General features: G+C 40.0%; 2 protein-coding genes across 2 annotated transcripts in view; both read left to right on the top strand.

Annotated features, from left to right (window-relative positions):
• The window catches only part of cavin1b (caveolae associated protein 1b), a 42386-nt gene extending 32420 nt beyond the window's left edge, over window positions 1–9966 (top strand). Inside the window, exon 2 of the mRNA XM_049563912.1 lies at window positions 7295–9966. Within this exon, the coding sequence (XP_049419869.1) occupies window positions 7295–8131 (837 nt within the window). The 3' untranslated portion in view covers window positions 8132–9966. The remainder of the gene's footprint in view (window positions 1–7294) is intronic.
• A 4431-nt stretch (window positions 9967–14397) lies between these two features.
• Window positions 14398–18653, top strand: part of LOC125880992 (signal transducer and activator of transcription 5B-like) — a 43367-nt gene continuing 39111 nt past the window's right edge. The window contains exons 1-2 of the mRNA XM_049563890.1: window positions 14398–14563; window positions 18282–18416. Coding sequence (XP_049419847.1) covers window positions 18289–18416 — 128 coding nt within the window. The 5' untranslated portion in view covers window positions 14398–14563; window positions 18282–18288. The remainder of the gene's footprint in view (window positions 14564–18281; window positions 18417–18653) is intronic.

Genomic DNA, 18653 nt, shown 5'->3' with positions numbered 1-18653 from the left:
TGCTCAAAATTTTCTGTTGGAGGAGCCAAAAAACCCTGTTTTATATGTATCTCCTCCAATATTGAAACAAAACCTAGGCTAAATTATCTGCAGTTAATTAGCCACACATTCACCTAGCAACCAACAATGCTTACAAGAATTTCACTGGCTTTGTACACTTGTACCTGAGCAAATGACAGATGAAATCTTTAGTCTTTAACAACAGTGCTCATGGGTGTGTTCAACCAACATTAATTTCTTTAATATGTTATATTTGTCAGTTGGCACCTGTGATGTTTCAGTTAAGTGCTAATCATTTATGTCGTCTTGCATGTGTAGACAGTATTAACTTTCATTTATTGGATATTCATACAATATCCTGTATACTGTATAGATGGACTTGCTCATGAGAGATAATATAAAAAAATGGGAAATTAGTTTTTCACATTTAGAATTTTTTCCATAAAATTTTGTTAACCCCAATGTTGACTCCATGGCTAAGGCTTGGCTGGGTGCAACTGACCTTGGCAGTTATTTCCCACAGCGTAGTTTAGTGCTACCTACTGTACCCTGCCAACAGTGGGGCCAAATGATGGCAATGGTCCTTCAGTTGGTTGAGCAGTTGGTTGGCTTTGTATACTCACTGTCGCCAAAGCTAATGTTGCTGGTGATCCCCTGAACTTTTCCATTTTACAACCCTGAGGTCAAAATGTCCATTTGTACACAAGCTATATCAACATTTAAAGAGGAGTTTTCCATGATATTAACTTATACATATAAAAATCCCCACTTTCATTTTGGACAAACACTTTTTCCCAGTACTGCTCCAGGGTCAAAATGTCAACTTTGCATGTCACATATCTCATACTCTAATGGGCTGATGTGTATTTGATGTTCATAAAATTTGCAGTTTTCCTCACTTGATTTAGGAGTTTTATATTGTTGAACTGTTCCTTTGAGCTATGGCAGGAAACTCCATTCTCCTTGGAGAAAAGGGATCTATTCCCATGAGAGAAAGTTGCACGCAAACATTCAACCCTAATATCCACCTTCAATAAGAACTCTTGGGACAAACTGTGAGGCCATGTCAGAGACTTGGACCACACACTGCTAAAGCAATTTACAACACCCACTGTATTGTCCCTGAGATCGAAACAAGATGTAATGAATTTTAGTGAGGCAGGTATTTTCCAGCACCCCGCCTGTCAACACAGCTGTTCAGGAAAACCGAAATCCCTCATCCAAGGTCAAGTTTACCCAAGATACTGCAGTACAATACCTTCATAAAACCACCATCACATTGCAACAGAACACAATAGAAAGGAGCCCCCCCCCCCTCGGTCCCCCTCAGCTTTCATACCTTCACCTCCCAGCCAACACTTTGATGCTATCATCTTCCTGTTGAGCAGATGGTTTTCCAAGACTCTGAAGCATCATCCCACTTGTGCTATTACTCGATTCATACGACAGCAGAAAAGCATCTTCCTTTTCCACACCTAACCCCCCCTTCTCTGTAGTCTTTTGTTCTGGCTCTGCTGTGTTCCTGTTTTGAGCATAGAGGCGATGTAGAGGGAGAGGAAAAGACAATATGTACAATGAGTATTGGCCCTCATGCAGACATTCAGGAGCCCAATTGGACGAGGATTTGCTGTGATGGAAAGAGGAAGACCCCCCCCACCTCTTCTTCCACCCCTTTATTAACAAGCTGGAGCATTGTATTTACGAGGTGAATGAGGCATGTGAGAGAAAGGGAAAGAAAGGCTCCCTCATCTGCAGTGCAAACAGAGAAAGGCAAGGAAAAGGTTGATGGCAGATGGAAGGGCCAAGGGAAAGGAGGGATAGATGGTGGAAAGAGTGGAGCATTAAGGGGTGCTGTGTAGGAATGCTTTGACAGGGCAGGTTGGGTCGGGTGGTCATACTTACTTGTGGTTTGTGTTCTGTACAGGAGGTGTAAAACTGTGCTGAGCAAGATTTTTATGTAACAAGACTAAACAACCAAAGACAAACTAGTGGGCCCCTGGAGGCTGTAGGTCCATTACTGCCAGAATGATGGAACTGCTATTCTTAGAGCCTTGCATGTTGCAAGGCTACTTTGTCTGGTAGGGGTGCTAATAGTAAGGTCATGGGGTGATCAAAACCAAGAGCAAATTACATGGAACTATTGTGTGGAAATTGCATGGATGTCGAAAGAGACCTGGATATACTGGCATACTGGCACATGAAGCTAAAAATATGCATTTTGAGGTCCACAGCGCAAATGCACTGGTGATTTATGGCAGCCGAATGGCTTCGTGCTCTGCTAACTTGAATAGGGATGAAAATGATTGTGCAGCTCTTCTAGACTTCATAAATGTTATTGGACTACATGGAACAAATCCCAATATAAAATCAATTCATTTTGCGAGGGTCGTGATGCTCCAATTATGTATGTGGAAAAATTTCTTTTTGGGCCCTATGGCACGATGTAACAAACAAAGCAATCCACTGTATCAAATTGGTTTCAAAGCCTGGCCCTGTTCCAAGGGACTTAACAAATTCTTAAATTAGATTATTGGCTGGATTACTAGTAGCAACAGCCCACAGGGATCCTGTGGGCTGTGGCTACTAGTGTCCAAAATGGAATGGGTCCATCTTTTGGGGAGCGTAAACCTGTTTCCTTAATTTCACTCCTCCTTTTGAGAATTAAAGGAGCTGTGTACAACATTCAGAGTATATCTATAATTCAGGTTGTCTGCACACGGTTGTCAACAGGTGTGGTGGCTGATCTTGCAGTGATGTGTGAACATGTTTACGTATGCTAACAGTGTTAACCTTGGGGAGGGGGACACTTTTCTTCTGCAATAACGGCATGGGTTGGGACGGCATTATCAACAATAACTGCCAAATCAGCACAGTGCAGAATGGCAGCAATTAGCTAGCCAGTTGAATACACATACAGATACTCACATGTACACATGGCTGGACCATCTACCACAACAAAGAACAGAGAATCTTCACGCACAGCACACACAGATGTAGCGTGACTCAATTCTCTGCTCAGGATGCCATTAATCCATTATATCTTTACACAGCAAATCATTTGCTATTATTAATGGTCTGAATGTCATAGACAGAGCTTTAAAATTTCAAATACAAGTAGTCTTTTTTGATGGTGGCCCTATAGGAAAGATCAAGGAGATGCAAATCAGTGTATTTTAAAAAGTCAAAACACTGCCCATAACACATTTGATATTACTTAAACAAACTTTACTTTACATCACAATAGGTTTCATGATGCATCTCACCAGGCTTTACTACACTATACATACTATGTTCATCACTAGCCTGATAATCGACTGAATTGTTATTTTGTTTCAGTTCATCCTTTAAGCCTGATAAAAAAAAAGTTGGAGTAGCTGTTGCTATAAACAGTTATTTTAATGATATTCAGAAACAAAATTCATTCACTTTCCATTCCTTTAATAGTTATCATTTGCAAAAAAAAAAAAAAAAAATACAATATACTAACTTTCTGTGTTTACAAATTTAAAATTGCATCACATTTGGCAAAGGGTGCTTATTGACTTGTGTAGAACTTGAAACAAAGTTCAGGACTGGGACTTTTGTCTTGGTCTTGACTTGAGACTTGACTTTGGACTAACAGTACCTGTCTGGACTTGGGACTTACTTCTCTTGATTGGGACTTGACTCAGGACATGACTAACACTGGGGACTTTCATGTGAGTTTTTGGCACCTCTGGTTTCCACACCTGTAGTTAATAATGTGCATAGCCCTGGGCAGATGTGTGTGAACACACACTCAACATACTGTGTGTGTTTGGGTTTTTGGGCATATCTACCACAAACTACAGGAAAAATAAACTAGACTCACTGTCATATCACCTCTCTCCTGCTGTAGCTGCTCGAGGCTCTGTAAAACGGTTTCTGGATGAATACAATATTTGGGAGAATCAGAGCATGTGTCGGCCTGCAGAGAGCAAAATGATTAGACAACAAAACTTCAATTCTCCTTGATCCAGACGGGAACATCGTTGAGCTCTCTTCTCCCTGCTGCATCCAGCCAGTGTGTGTCTGTGTGTGTGTTTAAAGCCTGTGTGTGTACCATGCATATCTCATTAATGTGAGTAGAAGTATGTGCAGCCTTGCACTCAAACTGTGATTCTGTTGCGTAACTCTTCAACACTTCGCTCCCAGCTCCCAGAAAACCCCTCTAACCTATTTCCATTGCCATGTTTCCATTCCTTTGTCTCTAACATTTTTCTCTGTCATGTCTCCCTCTGGTATGACATAAATGAATGAACCCTGGAGTCTTGTTACAGATTCCACTTGGTCTTAGCTTCAGCCCACATCTCTGTTTAGGCTAGCCACTAATGCCTCTATTGTGTAGCAAACCCTGACTAGTGAGTCATGTTTTTCACCACAGTTGGCCTGTGTATACCTGTGCACAGAGAGAAAGAGAGTATATAAACATACATACATATATATATATATATATGTATGTATACCTATACATACACACACACACACACACACACACACACACACACACACATATGTATACTGTATATATATGTATATATACATATAAACGTTCAATATAAGATTCAAATGATATCTTATAAAAATGCACATATCATTTGATATTTACCAAATTAGTGCCCAACAAATCAGCACCCCCACCAGTTAGGTAAGGTTTAGGAAAAGCATCATGGTTGGGCTTCATCACATTAGATACTTAATGTTAGGTGTAGGAGAGTAAAATAACGAAGGTCAGGTTTAGGAAAGTAAAATTATGAAGGTTAGGTTTATGAATGAATGAATGAATGAATTTTATTTTCGAACATGTATAAAAATAAAAACAAAAACAAAATTCAAACAAATATCAACAAATCAGAGTATGCACACAAGTTCGAAAAAGGAGGAGTAGTATAGGAGTAGGAGTACACTTTTTTTATTCCTACCCCTTTTTAACTTCACGGTTTATATAATCTTATATCACTGCAAATAGTATGTATACACAGATATCCATAAAAATATATATAATACTCATATACTATGTATGTGTATATATATATATATATATATATATATATATATACACTACATAAATATCCATATAAATATATAATACATATGCTGCATAAATATCCACGTAAATATTTAACTAAGCAATTATAATACAACAGTTTTCACTATGTTATTTATATCCCTCCTCACACTCCCAGTTAACACACTTCCTCTGCTATATACCTGTTTAGAAATAATTTTTTGTACTTCTTTTTAAACAGATTTATGTTTGTAATTTGTTTTATTTCCTTCTCGAAACTGTTCCACAAAGTCACCCCACAGCTCGATACGCACATGCTTTTCATAGTTGTTCGTACTTTATGTTTATTGTCCTTATTGCTCTTATCTGTAGTGTGCATATTGGCTGGAGAGTGCTTCTGTAGATGTTTCCCCAAACCTCCACACAATAAAATAGATACAGTAAAAACAGTAAACAGTAGAGAGTGTATAGTGATTTATGATCCAGAATATGTCTTGTTTTCCCAAGGATTGCAGTGCACTTTGAAAGCTTTGCTCGTATGGGGTTTCCAGCAGATTTTGTGATCAAGGACTATACCAAGAAATTTAATTTCATATACTCTTTCTATTTGTGTATTATCTATTATCATTTCTACATGAGAGTCTGTTTTATGTCTTCCCAACAGCATAATTTTTGTTTCGCTCAGATTAAATGATGATGATTTATTTCGGTCAAACCACAGTTTTAGTTTGTTTATTTGTTTATTTGTTGTAATCATCTTCAAAATCTGCTGCAAATTCTCCCCCGAACAGAAAATATTAGTATCATCGGCGAGCAAAACAAGTTTCAATAAGATTGATATTCTACATATGTCATTGATTTTTTATTATAAATAATTTCGGACCTAATACTGACCCCTGTGGTACTCCACATGTAATGTCCATGTACTCCAATTTATAGTCACCTATTTGTACAAAGTGTTGCCTGTTCCTTAAATAGCTCTTAAGCCAGCTCAATCCAACCCCCCTTATACCATACCTTTCTAGTTTATATAATAATGTGCTGTGAGCAGTGGTGTCGAAGGCTTTTTTTTTAGGTCCAAAAATACTCCAACTGCTATTTTTTTGTTGTCTATACAATTTGTGATTTCTTCTATTAATTTGATTAGTGCCAGAGATGTTAGGAAAGTTAAGTTATGTAGGTTAGAAAGGTTAAGTTGCGTAGGTTAGGAAAGTAAAGTTACATAGATTAGGTTTAGGAATCAATCAATCAACAATCATGTTTCAGCTATGTCATGTTACACACTCAATGTAAAGTTGTGTAGCTTAGGTTGAGTAAAGTTACAAAGATTAAGTTCAACAACTTGATACATGTGCATTAATTATAGTATGTGGAACAGATTCTCACATCCAACTTGTCCCATACCAATGCTTGGTCAGTGGCCCTACACATCAAAAGATGCCATGTTAGGTACCCTCCTGTGTCAGTTCTGGATGTTCAGGGAGGGCGTGCCTGTTTATGCTTGGTCAATACATTGATTGTTTTCAAAACAAACACCCATTTCCACAGGAAATGTACAGCATCTGCTTGTTAAATGCATAGTGTTTTTTGGTTTACTCCCCTAGAGTTTAGGCAAAAAAGCACATGGTTAGGTCTAGCAAAAACATAATTGGCTTAAAATAAGCATGCTTGTTACTGATGTAATATAACATCACTCATCACTAGCATAGTATGCTAAACATACAAGCACAATACCTTATGAAAATAACTCGACTGACCTTTGTTTTCACATGGGACATGAACATCAGGCTCCTGGGGGAAAGAATTTGTTGAACCCATCCACCTCTCTTCCTGCCCTATGGGAACTTTCTGAGGTTTTTAATCATGGTAATTGCCCAAAGTGTCAAATAATGCTGCATGCTGCATCTCATACTGCCACTAAAAGATGCCTTGAAAGCATCCATTGATGACGCACAATGATGAGCCACTGACCAAGTGTCGGTATCTGACAAGTTGGGAGGGAGACCAGTTTGGTATGTGGTAGCTGTTGAAGTTGCTGCAGATCAAAACAGATTTTTCTCTGTGATTTTCCAGTTACTTTTACTTTTTATACTATATTTTTTACCTCTTTGTGGCTTATAAAATAGACCGCCTACATTTTCATTGCCCATCCTGGACCATCATTTCATGAGTAAAACTTAAATTTCAGCAGGGTTCTCGGCTCACTGGCTTCTCTACATCACATTAACACTAGTTGCGTTAACATTCTTTATGTTCTCTTCTCCACAGGATGAAGTGAAGGTTCCATCAAAACTGAGTGTCTCCAAATCCATGAAGGTTTCTGAGTCTGTGACAGGAAGCAGAGGGGGCAGCCTGCTGGAGCTCAAGGAAGTTGTGGAAGGTGAGGAGGGAGGAGAAGGAGAGAAGGAAGACAAACCCCATGTCGACCTCTCGTCAGATGAGGAGGGGGTGGAGATTGAGGAGACCATTGAGGAGTCCCGTGCTGAGCGCATCAAGCGCAGCAGCCTGCAACGTGTACAAAACCTGAAGACGGTCTTCTCAAAGGAGAAGATGGATAAGACCAGAGCAAAGACCAAAGAGAACCTGGAAAGGACCAAGCAGAAAACCAAGGATAACATAGAGAAGACCAAGCAGAAGACCAAGGATAACATAGAGAAGACCAAGCAGAAGACCAAGGCGAACCTGGAGAAGACACGTCACAACATTGAGAAGAAGATGGGAAAGCTTGGAAACAAGATGACTGTTACTGCTGAACGCAGGCAGAAGATGCAGACATCCCGTGACAAGGTGAAGAAGGCCTTCACGCCAGACCATGTCGTTTATGCGCGGTCCAAGACTGCTGTGTACAAGGTGCCCCCCTTCACCTTCCACGTCAAGAAAATACGCGAGGGCGCCGTTGAGGTGGTCCAAGGCACCGAGATGGTGGAGGTGTCCCAGGAAGCTGAAACCTTCAGTGGGGTAGATGGAGAGGTTGAGGAGGGCGCAGTGGAGGTTGAGATGGAGATGATGAATGGAGGAGGGGATGAGGAAGAGGCTGAGGAGGATGAAGAGGACAGCCAAGATGCTCTGCATGAGAATGAAGACAGAGATAGAGACAGCGACTAGATAAAGAATAAGAAATTTGCCAAGATCCTAACAAAATCCCCGAGGTTCTTTTGTAAAAACAGAATTAATTGTGGGGATTCAGAAGATTGATTAAGAAGAGTTATGGTTGATTACAACTTGGGCCTTTTTTTATATAATTTTAGCCATTATTCACATCAGTTATGATAACATAGTACCCACAAGCTATTGTTGAGATCTGGGAACATTATGACTTTGCTAAAAGTTTGATGGGTCAGTCAGATGATCAGACAGGTGGTTAACAAGATAACATTTTGTCCAGATTATCTCAATCACTTTATTTGTAGGCAAAATTTAAAGGGCACACCCAAAATGTCAGTAATAATCCTTCATCAAACAGGAAAACTGTGTACAAGCACAACTATATTTAGTATTGTACATTAACCAGGAGGTTGGTAATGTTCACATTTATTTTCCCTTCTAAGGTTTCACACACCTATAGGTTTGTTTCCATCCTGTCTGAATTTCGGACTGTTCCTGTCTTTGACTTGTTAGTCTCCTTTCCAGTGAGGTCGACCATGGCTGGATTAGCAACTGAGCAGAGCAGGCAACAGCCCCAGATCAACACAGATGTGAATCAACTAATCTGACATGATGAGGGCCTGCTTTATTACCTAATCATTAGGCCCTGTCATGAAGAGCGTCCCTGTGTAAAAAAAAATTCATTTCAAGACCATTATACAAAGCTGCACTAGAATACTGTGAAAGCTGTACCTCGTTGTGGTAAACCCACCGAGATTTATCAGCTGGCACTGCTTTTCACCATGGATCTATGCAGAGTTTCTGCAGCTCACGGTTTTGGCGTTTTGGCCGACTACTTTGCTGTTTTAGTTCACTCTCACCACTCTCATCAACTTTGTTTCTCTCATCAAATGCTCTGCAAACCCACTGTATGCTACCTACTCAGCAGCAAATGGCAGACACAGTTAGAAGCTTGGAGAAAATATAATATTTAGCAGCTAAAAGCCAGGTATTATTCTGAGGAGTTGGTGGAGACCAAAACCAGAAATGAAATAGAGTGACTATTGGACTTACACTTGCCAGGTGGACATGAACACTACTCCTAATGAATGCTAATGTCTCTTTGTGTCTGCAAAATGTGTCAGAAGACCCATGCCATATCATAGGATGATTCTGATCTTAGGTTTCACTTCCTCCATGGTTAGCTCCTCAACTGTGGTTGACAACTATGGAATTCTGCACTCATGTACTCATGTAATCATATTTAACAAGCAAAATCCTTTCAGAAGGAGGTCCCTGAAATGAGATCTCATCAAATGACGGTCTGTGACCTAGTGTCAATTTAGGGGTTCTTGACACAAAAAATGTTGAGAACCACTGGGTTATGGCATTCCAGAATCTCAGCAGTTAACTTTGTCAAGACAGTGTTATATTACCAACAGGAATGATGGCCAAAACTACAAAAAAGGACCCAAGTTGTAAAAGAAAATATCCAAATTATCATTTAACAACTTAGGTTTCACTATGACAACAGATCGTATGTTTAAAAAAGAAAAAAGAGCTTAGTTTAAAGAGCTTAAGGAAAATCTTACCATGTTTGTAAAAGCACTTCAAAGGTTGTCCATTTGTGTTTGTTTGGACAGTGTATGTGATAATCAAATTTAAAAGGAGAAGATGAAAATGGGAAGAGAAAAATCGAGAATAACTTTGCTGCTGGCTGGGAAAGGAAGGCAGGGTGATCGCAGAACTGACATGATCATGAAACCAAGGGAACACCATCGCTCCCGTTGTAAGAAAGTGTTATTTTTCAGCATTTCCTCTCCTGTTTCATTTTTAAAATCAACCCCCCCCCCACCTCTCACAGCTAGTGGGATGAGCATATGGAAATGAATCATTTCATGCTCACTGAATTTCAGCAGTATTTGTTGAACATAAAGAAAATGATCTCATGGACTGTTGAGTAACAGATGGCCAAATTATTCATAAACACAGAGTACATAATCGTGCTTAAAAAGCTTAAATTCCTTGTGTATTACATACCACACACGCAAAACTATTCCTTCCACCCCATGTGTTGTTCAGCTGATTAAATTCTGGTGTTATCTTACTCTGCTTAATTTACTCATTATTTAGTGATTCTGTTGTCATTTCTAGGTTTGATGAGCTCACAGTTATGTATGTGTGTATAATTTTGTATGTGATCACAATTTACACCTGGCTGATGTCATTTCCTTTTCATTATCGACAGACTGTAGCCTAGTAGTTGTAGTTTTACCACTCCTTATTGAATGCAATACTCTTATGCAACATTTCACTGCCAAAGAATAACCAGTACCCATGAAAATGAAGGTCTGCACAACATCAGGCAGAGACAGCTCCTCCATAGGTCCATTACATTTCACTCACCGATGGTATTCACTGTAGTTTCTCATGAGAATTTTCTTGTTTAAAAGTGTTATGTGCTATTATGAGATGTGTTTCATAAATAAAATAAGATAAGGACCAATACTTTCAGCAAGGCTCCCAGACCTCTGGTAGAACCAGTTTAGACTCTTATCAACACTGTGTACTTGCGGGACCTGTCTATTCACAGGACTAAGTTTGCAAACAAGTGTGTATGTGTGTGTGTCACTGCTGTGGTCTGACACTGACCCCTAGTGTCCAGTCTGCTCACTATAATTTCCTCTGCTCCAGATTAAAGGTGCATTTTACCAGATATCCAAGTGTTCTCTTGACAAATGGCCATTTCATTCAGATATTTCCACACAGGTTCCATCAACTGTCAACATTTACTTTTTGAGATATGATTTAGAAGTATGTTCTATATGTTTACTACTACTGGTGGTATGTTATGAGCACCATTAAAGAATTAATTCAAGATTTAATTACTTAATTTTCTAACATATTCAAGATAAATTTCCAGCCACCTATGCACTAACCCTGGTCAGGATAGCAAGGGTTAGAACTTATCCCAGCATACTTTGGTGTGAAGGGGCGTTCAGTCTGGACAGGTCAGCAGTCTATCAAAGGGCTAACACAGAGACAGACACAAGATGCATTTATGAATCCAAAGTAAGAGGAGATAGAGCTTTATATATCTGTTGCCAAAGTTCACCACATTGCCACAGTATCTGTACTATCAGCGTTTAGTTTCTAGCTCCGACACATCACAGCTTTTTTTGTGTTTTTTTTTGTATATAATGTGAATCACTGCCAATGCAGATCAAAATGCATTTTGATTTTATTTACCAGAGAGCCTCCTGCCTTGTGCTGCCTACACTTCTTCTGCATTTAGAACAGCTTCTCAGGCCAAATCATTTTGATGTTTGCACAGATTTTACAGTGCAACAAACGACATCAGCACTCGTACATGTAAGCAAAGACAAAATATTCTAGCTTTCTGATACAAATGTGGTTGAGAATTCTTTCTGTGGTTGAATGCTCAGCCCCACAAAGTGGATTAACAATGCTATGTCTGTCAGAGCAGTAACAACATGCAGCTGTGCTAACCCTATGTCAGTGGAACATAAAATGTAGTTAACTGTTTCCTTGCTTTTGTTTTGTTGGTAACTGATTCCTGTATAATGTTTCATCGCTTAACCACTAATGATTTAATTAATAAAAGCTATCTGGTTCACAGTTTTTGTGTTTTTATTGAATGTTAGCAGACAAAAGTGAAGGACTGGAAAAAAAAACCCAAACATGTTCAGATCATTACAAAACATATTTACAGTAGCCTACCTAACATAATACAGCATGCTGTGTGATGTATAGTTTGGTCATTGTTTCATTTTAGTGTTTTCTATTTGAACATATTTGTCAATCATAGGATGTGAAAGGCAAAAAAAAAGTAGAATATTCTTGCTGTGTTTTGTTCCCAAAACAGTTTCTTTGTTTTTACTCACTGTGAAATCATAGATCTTTATTTCCACAAGGACCACATTATGCATCTCAAATGATATCAGTAGGCAACAGGTGTCCAGTCCTCAGTCACTGGCTCCAACCCAAGGCAACTGCGTATTCATATCCAGAGGACAATTGAATTGCCATCAGCCACAGGTCACAACTGGAAAACAAAGCAATGCATCATATTATATAATATATTACATAACAGTAAGACAAAACCCCAAGTTAATTAAAAATAATAATAATAATACTAATAATGATAATAATAATAACCATAAAAGGTAAAAGGAAGAAGGCAAAGCTTGTGATTTACTGGTCCATCTACGTCCCAACCCACAACTATGGTCATGAGCTATGGGTAATGACGAAAAGAATGAGATCGCAAATACAGTTTCCTCTGAAGGGTGGCTGGGCTCAGCCTTGGAAATAGGGTAAGGAACTCGGACATCTAGAGAGAGTTCGGAGTGGAGCTGCTGCTCTTTTGCGTCGAAAAGGGCCAGTTAAGGTGGTTATAACATCTGATCAAGATCCTCCTGGGCGCCTCCAATTAGAGGTGTTCGGGCACGTCCAACTGGCCCCGGGGCAGACCCAGAACAAGCTGGAGGGATTATATATCTTGTCCGGCCTGTCAACGGCTCGGGATCCCTCAGGAGGGGCTAGAAAGTGTTGCTGTGGAGAGGGGCATCTGGAGTACTTTGCTCAGCCTGCTGCCCCCGCCATCTGGCCTTGGATGGGTAGTTAAAAGTGGAGATGGTTGTGGATTTCTAGGAGAATGAAGCCCAACCTGCCCCATTATCCTGTGTGTCTCCTCAGTTGACACTGTAGACTCTTTCCTGGGCTTCTTCATCACCCAGGACCTCAAGTGGGAGCTGAACATCAGCTCCCTCATCAAAAAGGCTCAGCAGACGATGTACTTGTTGCTGCAGCAGAAAAAGTTCAACCTACTAAAGACAATGATGGTGCATTTCTACACAGCCATCACTGAGTCCATCCGCACCTCCATCACCACATGTATGCTGCTGCTACTGCCAAGGACAAGGGCAGACTGCAGTGTATCATTCGTTCTGTGGTGAAGGTGATTGGCTGGAATCTGCTGTGCCTACAGGACCTGCACACCTCCAGGACCTTGAGGGGGGCAGGAAAGATTGCAGCCTACCCATCCCACCCTTGACATCAACTCTTTGTTAGACTCCTCTCAAACAGGGGGCTGCAGTCCATTAGGACCTAAATGTCAAGGCACAAAATCAGTTTCTTCCTGACTGCAGTGGCCTCATCAACAAAGCCCTGGACCCTGGATAGCACTGTGTATATGCACCACAGTAATGCACATCTTGGGACTATTATCTTTGCACATATTGCACATATTTGCTCTACTGTGAACTTTTGCACATCCCCTGATGAATATTTTTGCACATCCTGCACAAAAAAATAGCTACATTGTACATATATGTTGTAGCACTTTTTAAAAGTTGCATTTAGGTTCTTTAGTGTTGCAGTACTTTGCCTTATTTTTATTCTTCTTGTTCTGTTTATTGTATGTTAATCTATGCATCAAAAACCAAAGCAAATTCCTCGTAAGTGAAAGCCTTCTGAGCAATAAATCCTGTTCTGATTTCTGATATTAAAAAGGGTGAATGACTCGCAACACTGCAGGACACTTTGCAGAAAAAAAATATTATTTATTGCACCGTGACGTACGTTTCGAGCGTCACGGTTCGTCAGACGAAGAGCACACAGCTCGAAACGTACGTCACGGTGCAATAAATAATATTTTTTTCTGCAAAGAGTCCTGCAGTGTTGCGAGTCATTCACCCTTTTTTCATCTACGACTATCGACTCAGCACCTGCCCTCCCACGGTGAGATGTGCGTGCCTTCGGTTTGATTTTTTGATCCTACTACTGATTTGTGATATTAACACTTTAAAAAAATCTATTTTTGTCAGTGTTAGTGTTTTCCTAATTTCCTTCTTCATTTCATTATTTTAATAGTTTATATCATTTAATCCAAGGCAACTATAAAAGTGTTCTTGCATAAATATTTCGATCTAACCTGTTGCTCTCTCCTTCTGATTCATCACAGAGGTGGGGCTGGTAGCGGAAATACAGTTATCCGAAGAGAGCAGGAACATGACCGGAAATAGAGGGTTCCCTTACCTAAATTAAATGCGTAAAAAATTATTATTGTAACAATTATCAGGTAAATTCCATTAAACACATTTTATTTGTGTATTTTATTATATACAGAGTAAACGACAGTAAAATACGCAGTGCGTGCCGGCTAATAAACTGACATAATACTATTAGACATAATAGTGGTTAAAATATGTTTTTATTTTGAAATTTTAAATCGGAAGCTGTGTTGATTATTGTCGATTGACTTGATGGTGGTCAACAACAGCTGCTTTGCCAGAAACCAGAAGGCTACAAAGTAGTTGGCGATGTGACATGTACGTCAAAAAACCTGTGTGAGATTTAAAAGTAGTGTATGTGCGCTGGCCGCTGCTCGTCCATGGTGTTGCTGTAAAGTGTGCTGCCGTCTCTCAAAAGGTGAGTTAAAAACGTAACGACATATTTACTACTCGTGGCGCATGAAAGTGAAGTTTTGGTCGAGCACTGTACCTCCATCAGTGAGCTTCCCACCATGCTAGCTGGTAGACTAGCTTATATTGGCTAGCTAGTAAACGCTACGCTGTCTTGTCCCACCAAAGTTACAAACGTAATGTAAATTCACCACCTTCCCACTCAGCATTTGAACATCTGTTTAGCAATACTGAGAGATCGCCATTTGCAATTGTGCCGCATACAACACTTGCCAACGAGCCAATCTAAATGCACAGTAGTGTTAGCAAGCTAAGCTATCTCTCAAACTTTTTGGGAGAGCAAGCCTCCCTGCTGCACACCGAAGAGCTCTACCCTAAAATTCACACAGTGGACTGTGTAATAAACGGACTACTAGCGTTAAATTACGTGCTTCGTCAAACACACGGTTTTCTAAATCATTTACTTTACCATATTGAGTAATACTTTTACACCCCGACAAGAAGACCAACCAAGGTGGTGCGTCTTCTGCACAGTTAAAGGGGAACTACGCCCATCTCCCAAATTAATGCATGATATTCATATTGTCTTAGGCAGTCCAAAAATGTGTTAGTAAACATGAGCAAAGCTCTCCCAAGTCCAAAATCTAGAGTGCTAAAACTCAAATTTGTGATGTCACAGGGGACAAACTCTGGGATTGCTCATTAGGGAGTCAACTGTGACAGATGTTCTAGATGACACTGAGAGCACCCAGGGGAATGTTCTGAGTAGGCCTATATGGGTCAGTTTTCTGTTTCGCAAATGAGAACACTAGAGTAAAGCTTATTTGAGTATAAAATAGAAAACATACATTCTGTGAGTCCAAAATAAGTCTCCCATTCATTGTCTTTATACTTTATAACATCACAAGTGATACACACTTTTGTTGGGGATAGACTCCATGATAGCAACCTGATTATGGCTCGACATGGCAAACGTACGTAAACGACAATGAGTGTTGTGCACGATAATCCATTGTTTTATCCCATGTAATGTGTCATAGTAGACCACAACAGACGCCAAGTCTGGGACGCCTCATGATCCTTGTTGTCCTCTGCCGGCATGTCAAAAGTTGAGAAGTTTGCTACGTCACAAAGATGGCAACTGTTGAGGATGAGAAGTGTCCTTCATTCTACACTCAAACACTCAACTTTTGGACTGTTTTGAGTGCACCAGTAGTCCACTGCATTTTCATACTTACATACACGCTATGTACAGTATGAATGCACTCAAAACATTGGGTGTTGAGTATAGAAGGATGCAAGTTGAGACACACTGAGGATAGGAGCCAAATATGTTATTGGGAGGTTTGCCTCTAACTGTGTAATTCACTGTGTGGGCAATGGGGGGGCGCCGTATTATCACCTGGTGAGTTCAGGTTTTTAGGATGCGACCTCACTATGGTCATCAGGTGTTTGACCCAGGGCAAAAGGTTTTTGACTGTTGTGGCGCTAACTGCCAACATTTTCTTTGTTTGATCAGTTGTCAATAAATCGGAATAAATGTTTGTTATACTGCATCAGAAGACCAGCGTCCGGACTCCTTTACTGAGCATCAAGAACGGTAATGTTAGGGTGAGTAACCAGTAAGTTAGCGAGGCGCGTCAACCAGGTTACTCTGGGTCAAGCATCTCAGTAGCTTGACGTATAAGACTTAGCTCCTACACTGAGAGACATCCACACTCATACGTTTTCATTTTAAAATGGTGTTTTTAAACAAAAATGATCTCCATACATACAAGTGTTATAATACAGTCTCAGAAATAATCTCCATCCATACTAACATGCCTGATAAGCATATCACTCACATGACCATTCATGTACACTGGGTATGGGCATACGGTTGTTAACAGCAAGCAGTTTGTTTATTCTGCAATCGGATGCATAATTAAAGAAAATACTGCAGAGAAAGCGAAAACTTTTGCTTGGACCAATGATGAATTGCAACTCGACTTAAACCGATTTATCGGCAGCGCTTGGAATCGGGTCGCTTTTCACGTGATCGGCCATGACCTGCGACTGGCCGGTCAGTCTAAAATATGCCGATTTAAAACGCCAGTCAAATTCCCGGCGCTGCATGATTGCATTGATTGATAACATCAGCAGCGCGCACACACGCACATGTGCAACTCACAGCTTGGGCAATGTGAGGAAGTGAAACATGGGCGGCCTCTCATCTTAATCATTCACGCACACACATCAAATGTGAGAAGAAGAAAGTTGTTAATTGTCTGTGTTAAACTGAACACAGGCGTGGGTCCGTGTGCCGAAGATGCACGTTTCCGCGCGCTTACTGCCGCATCCTGAAGACCTGTGTGAATATTCCACAGGAGATATTTTTACTTTTTTGTCTATTCAAGAAATTACCCACAAATGCTATACATCAGGATTTATTGTTTTATTTATCCATGTTTTTATTTATGTATGCCTTTTTTACTTATTTATTTTAATACTGTACCTGAAGTTATATTTGAGCAAAAAGGAAAATGTTTCTTAACAGGTTAAGAAACATGTCACTGTTTTTGTACGTTTGTTTGAGATGATTATTGAAAAGCTGGTTGTATCTTGGTTAAAATGTTCTAATAAAGCAAAGATAGAAAATGTTGCAATATCTTGTGTGCTGTAAAGTGGTTTGAAAAAAATGAAATCAGAATCGGCCAAAACTGGAATCGACTATCCAAACACTCTGCAAATCGGAAATCAGTATCGGCTCTAAAAATTGTAATTGGTGCAAGTCTAATTGCAACTGTTATGGCAAGACGTAACAGAAGTATAAGCTGCTCAAGTCAGCGGAAAACAGATTGGGGTCTGTAGCGTATTCGAAGTTCTCTGTGTTTGGGGTTCTTAAACGCTGGGGTAGTGTGGATGCAAGGCGGAAATGTAGCAGTAGCTAATTTTAAAACAACCATTCATTAGTGTGGATGACGTGCCATTCTCTGGTTTCTGGCTTTGAGGGAGATCAGCTCATGTTCACAAATGTTGATTAAACTTTCCTAGGCCATATAAAGTCATTAAAGTAATGTAAATGTAGGTGGTGTTCCCTTTCAATTACTGTACTTGAGTTCATGGACAGATTACGTAAGTGTTAATATTTTCATGTTAGAATTCTGTGTTCAGTAATGTCCTGGAGAGTTAGGCTGACATGTCTGAACTTGGTTAAGTCTGTTTTTGTTACTGTATCAGTGTGCCAAATGGAAGACAAGGTCTCTAACCATGAGCTGATCTGAGTTATAAGAAGTGCACACTATCTTTGCCATAATAATGCAGGTGCAGTTTTTGAAGCATTTTATCAGGTTGTTTGTATTTAGTTGTTGCACTTAATATAAGGAGATTAATGGGAACACATCCCTTTGGTAACAGCTCACCACTTTGGCAGATAATGGTTTGTGTTATTTACTGAAAGCCTCATTCTTCTATATGGAAGACATTCCTTTAAAACATTGTGTTAACTCTTCCCTTCCATCTCCTTCCCCATTACATTTTCTTTACTCTGTGCCAAATGGTTAAAGACGACCTACTTTCATTTAAAATAAAATGATAAGAAAAAAACTTCTCAGAAAGTATTTGGCAATAAAAGGTTTCTTAATGTCTTCTGGTCATCTTCTCTATTACTACTTTTTCTTACTGTTCCATCCCCTCTCCCTCATTCTCTCCCTGGCTCCTTCTCCTGCATGCTCCTGCTTCTACAGGAGCACTATGGCAATGTGGATCCAGGCCCAGCAGCTGCAGGGTGAGGCACTGCACCAGATGCAGGCGCTGTACGGCCAGCACTTCCCCATCGAGGTTCGACACTACCTGGCCCAGTGGATTGAGAGCCAGCTCTGGTATGCAATAGACCTTGATTTGAATTTTTATTGCAGTATTTCAATGGCAGTATCAGTCACCTTGAATAGAGGCCACATTTGGCTGTTTTTTGTAATACACATTTCCTTTATTATATAAAATATATAGGGATACACCTATTCATCGGCCAAACATTGGTATCAGTCAGTATTCGTCTTGTTGACTGCCACTGGCCTATTAGCAAAGAAGAAGCTATTCGCCAATGGCAGCGGCCGATG

Source organism: Epinephelus fuscoguttatus, linkage group LG20 (genome assembly GCF_011397635.1).
Source record: "Epinephelus fuscoguttatus linkage group LG20, E.fuscoguttatus.final_Chr_v1".
Lineage (NCBI taxonomy): Eukaryota > Metazoa > Chordata > Actinopteri > Perciformes > Serranidae > Epinephelus > Epinephelus fuscoguttatus.
The sequence above is the reverse complement of the archived record's forward strand: the minus strand, read 5'-3'. Positions and strand labels throughout refer to the sequence as shown.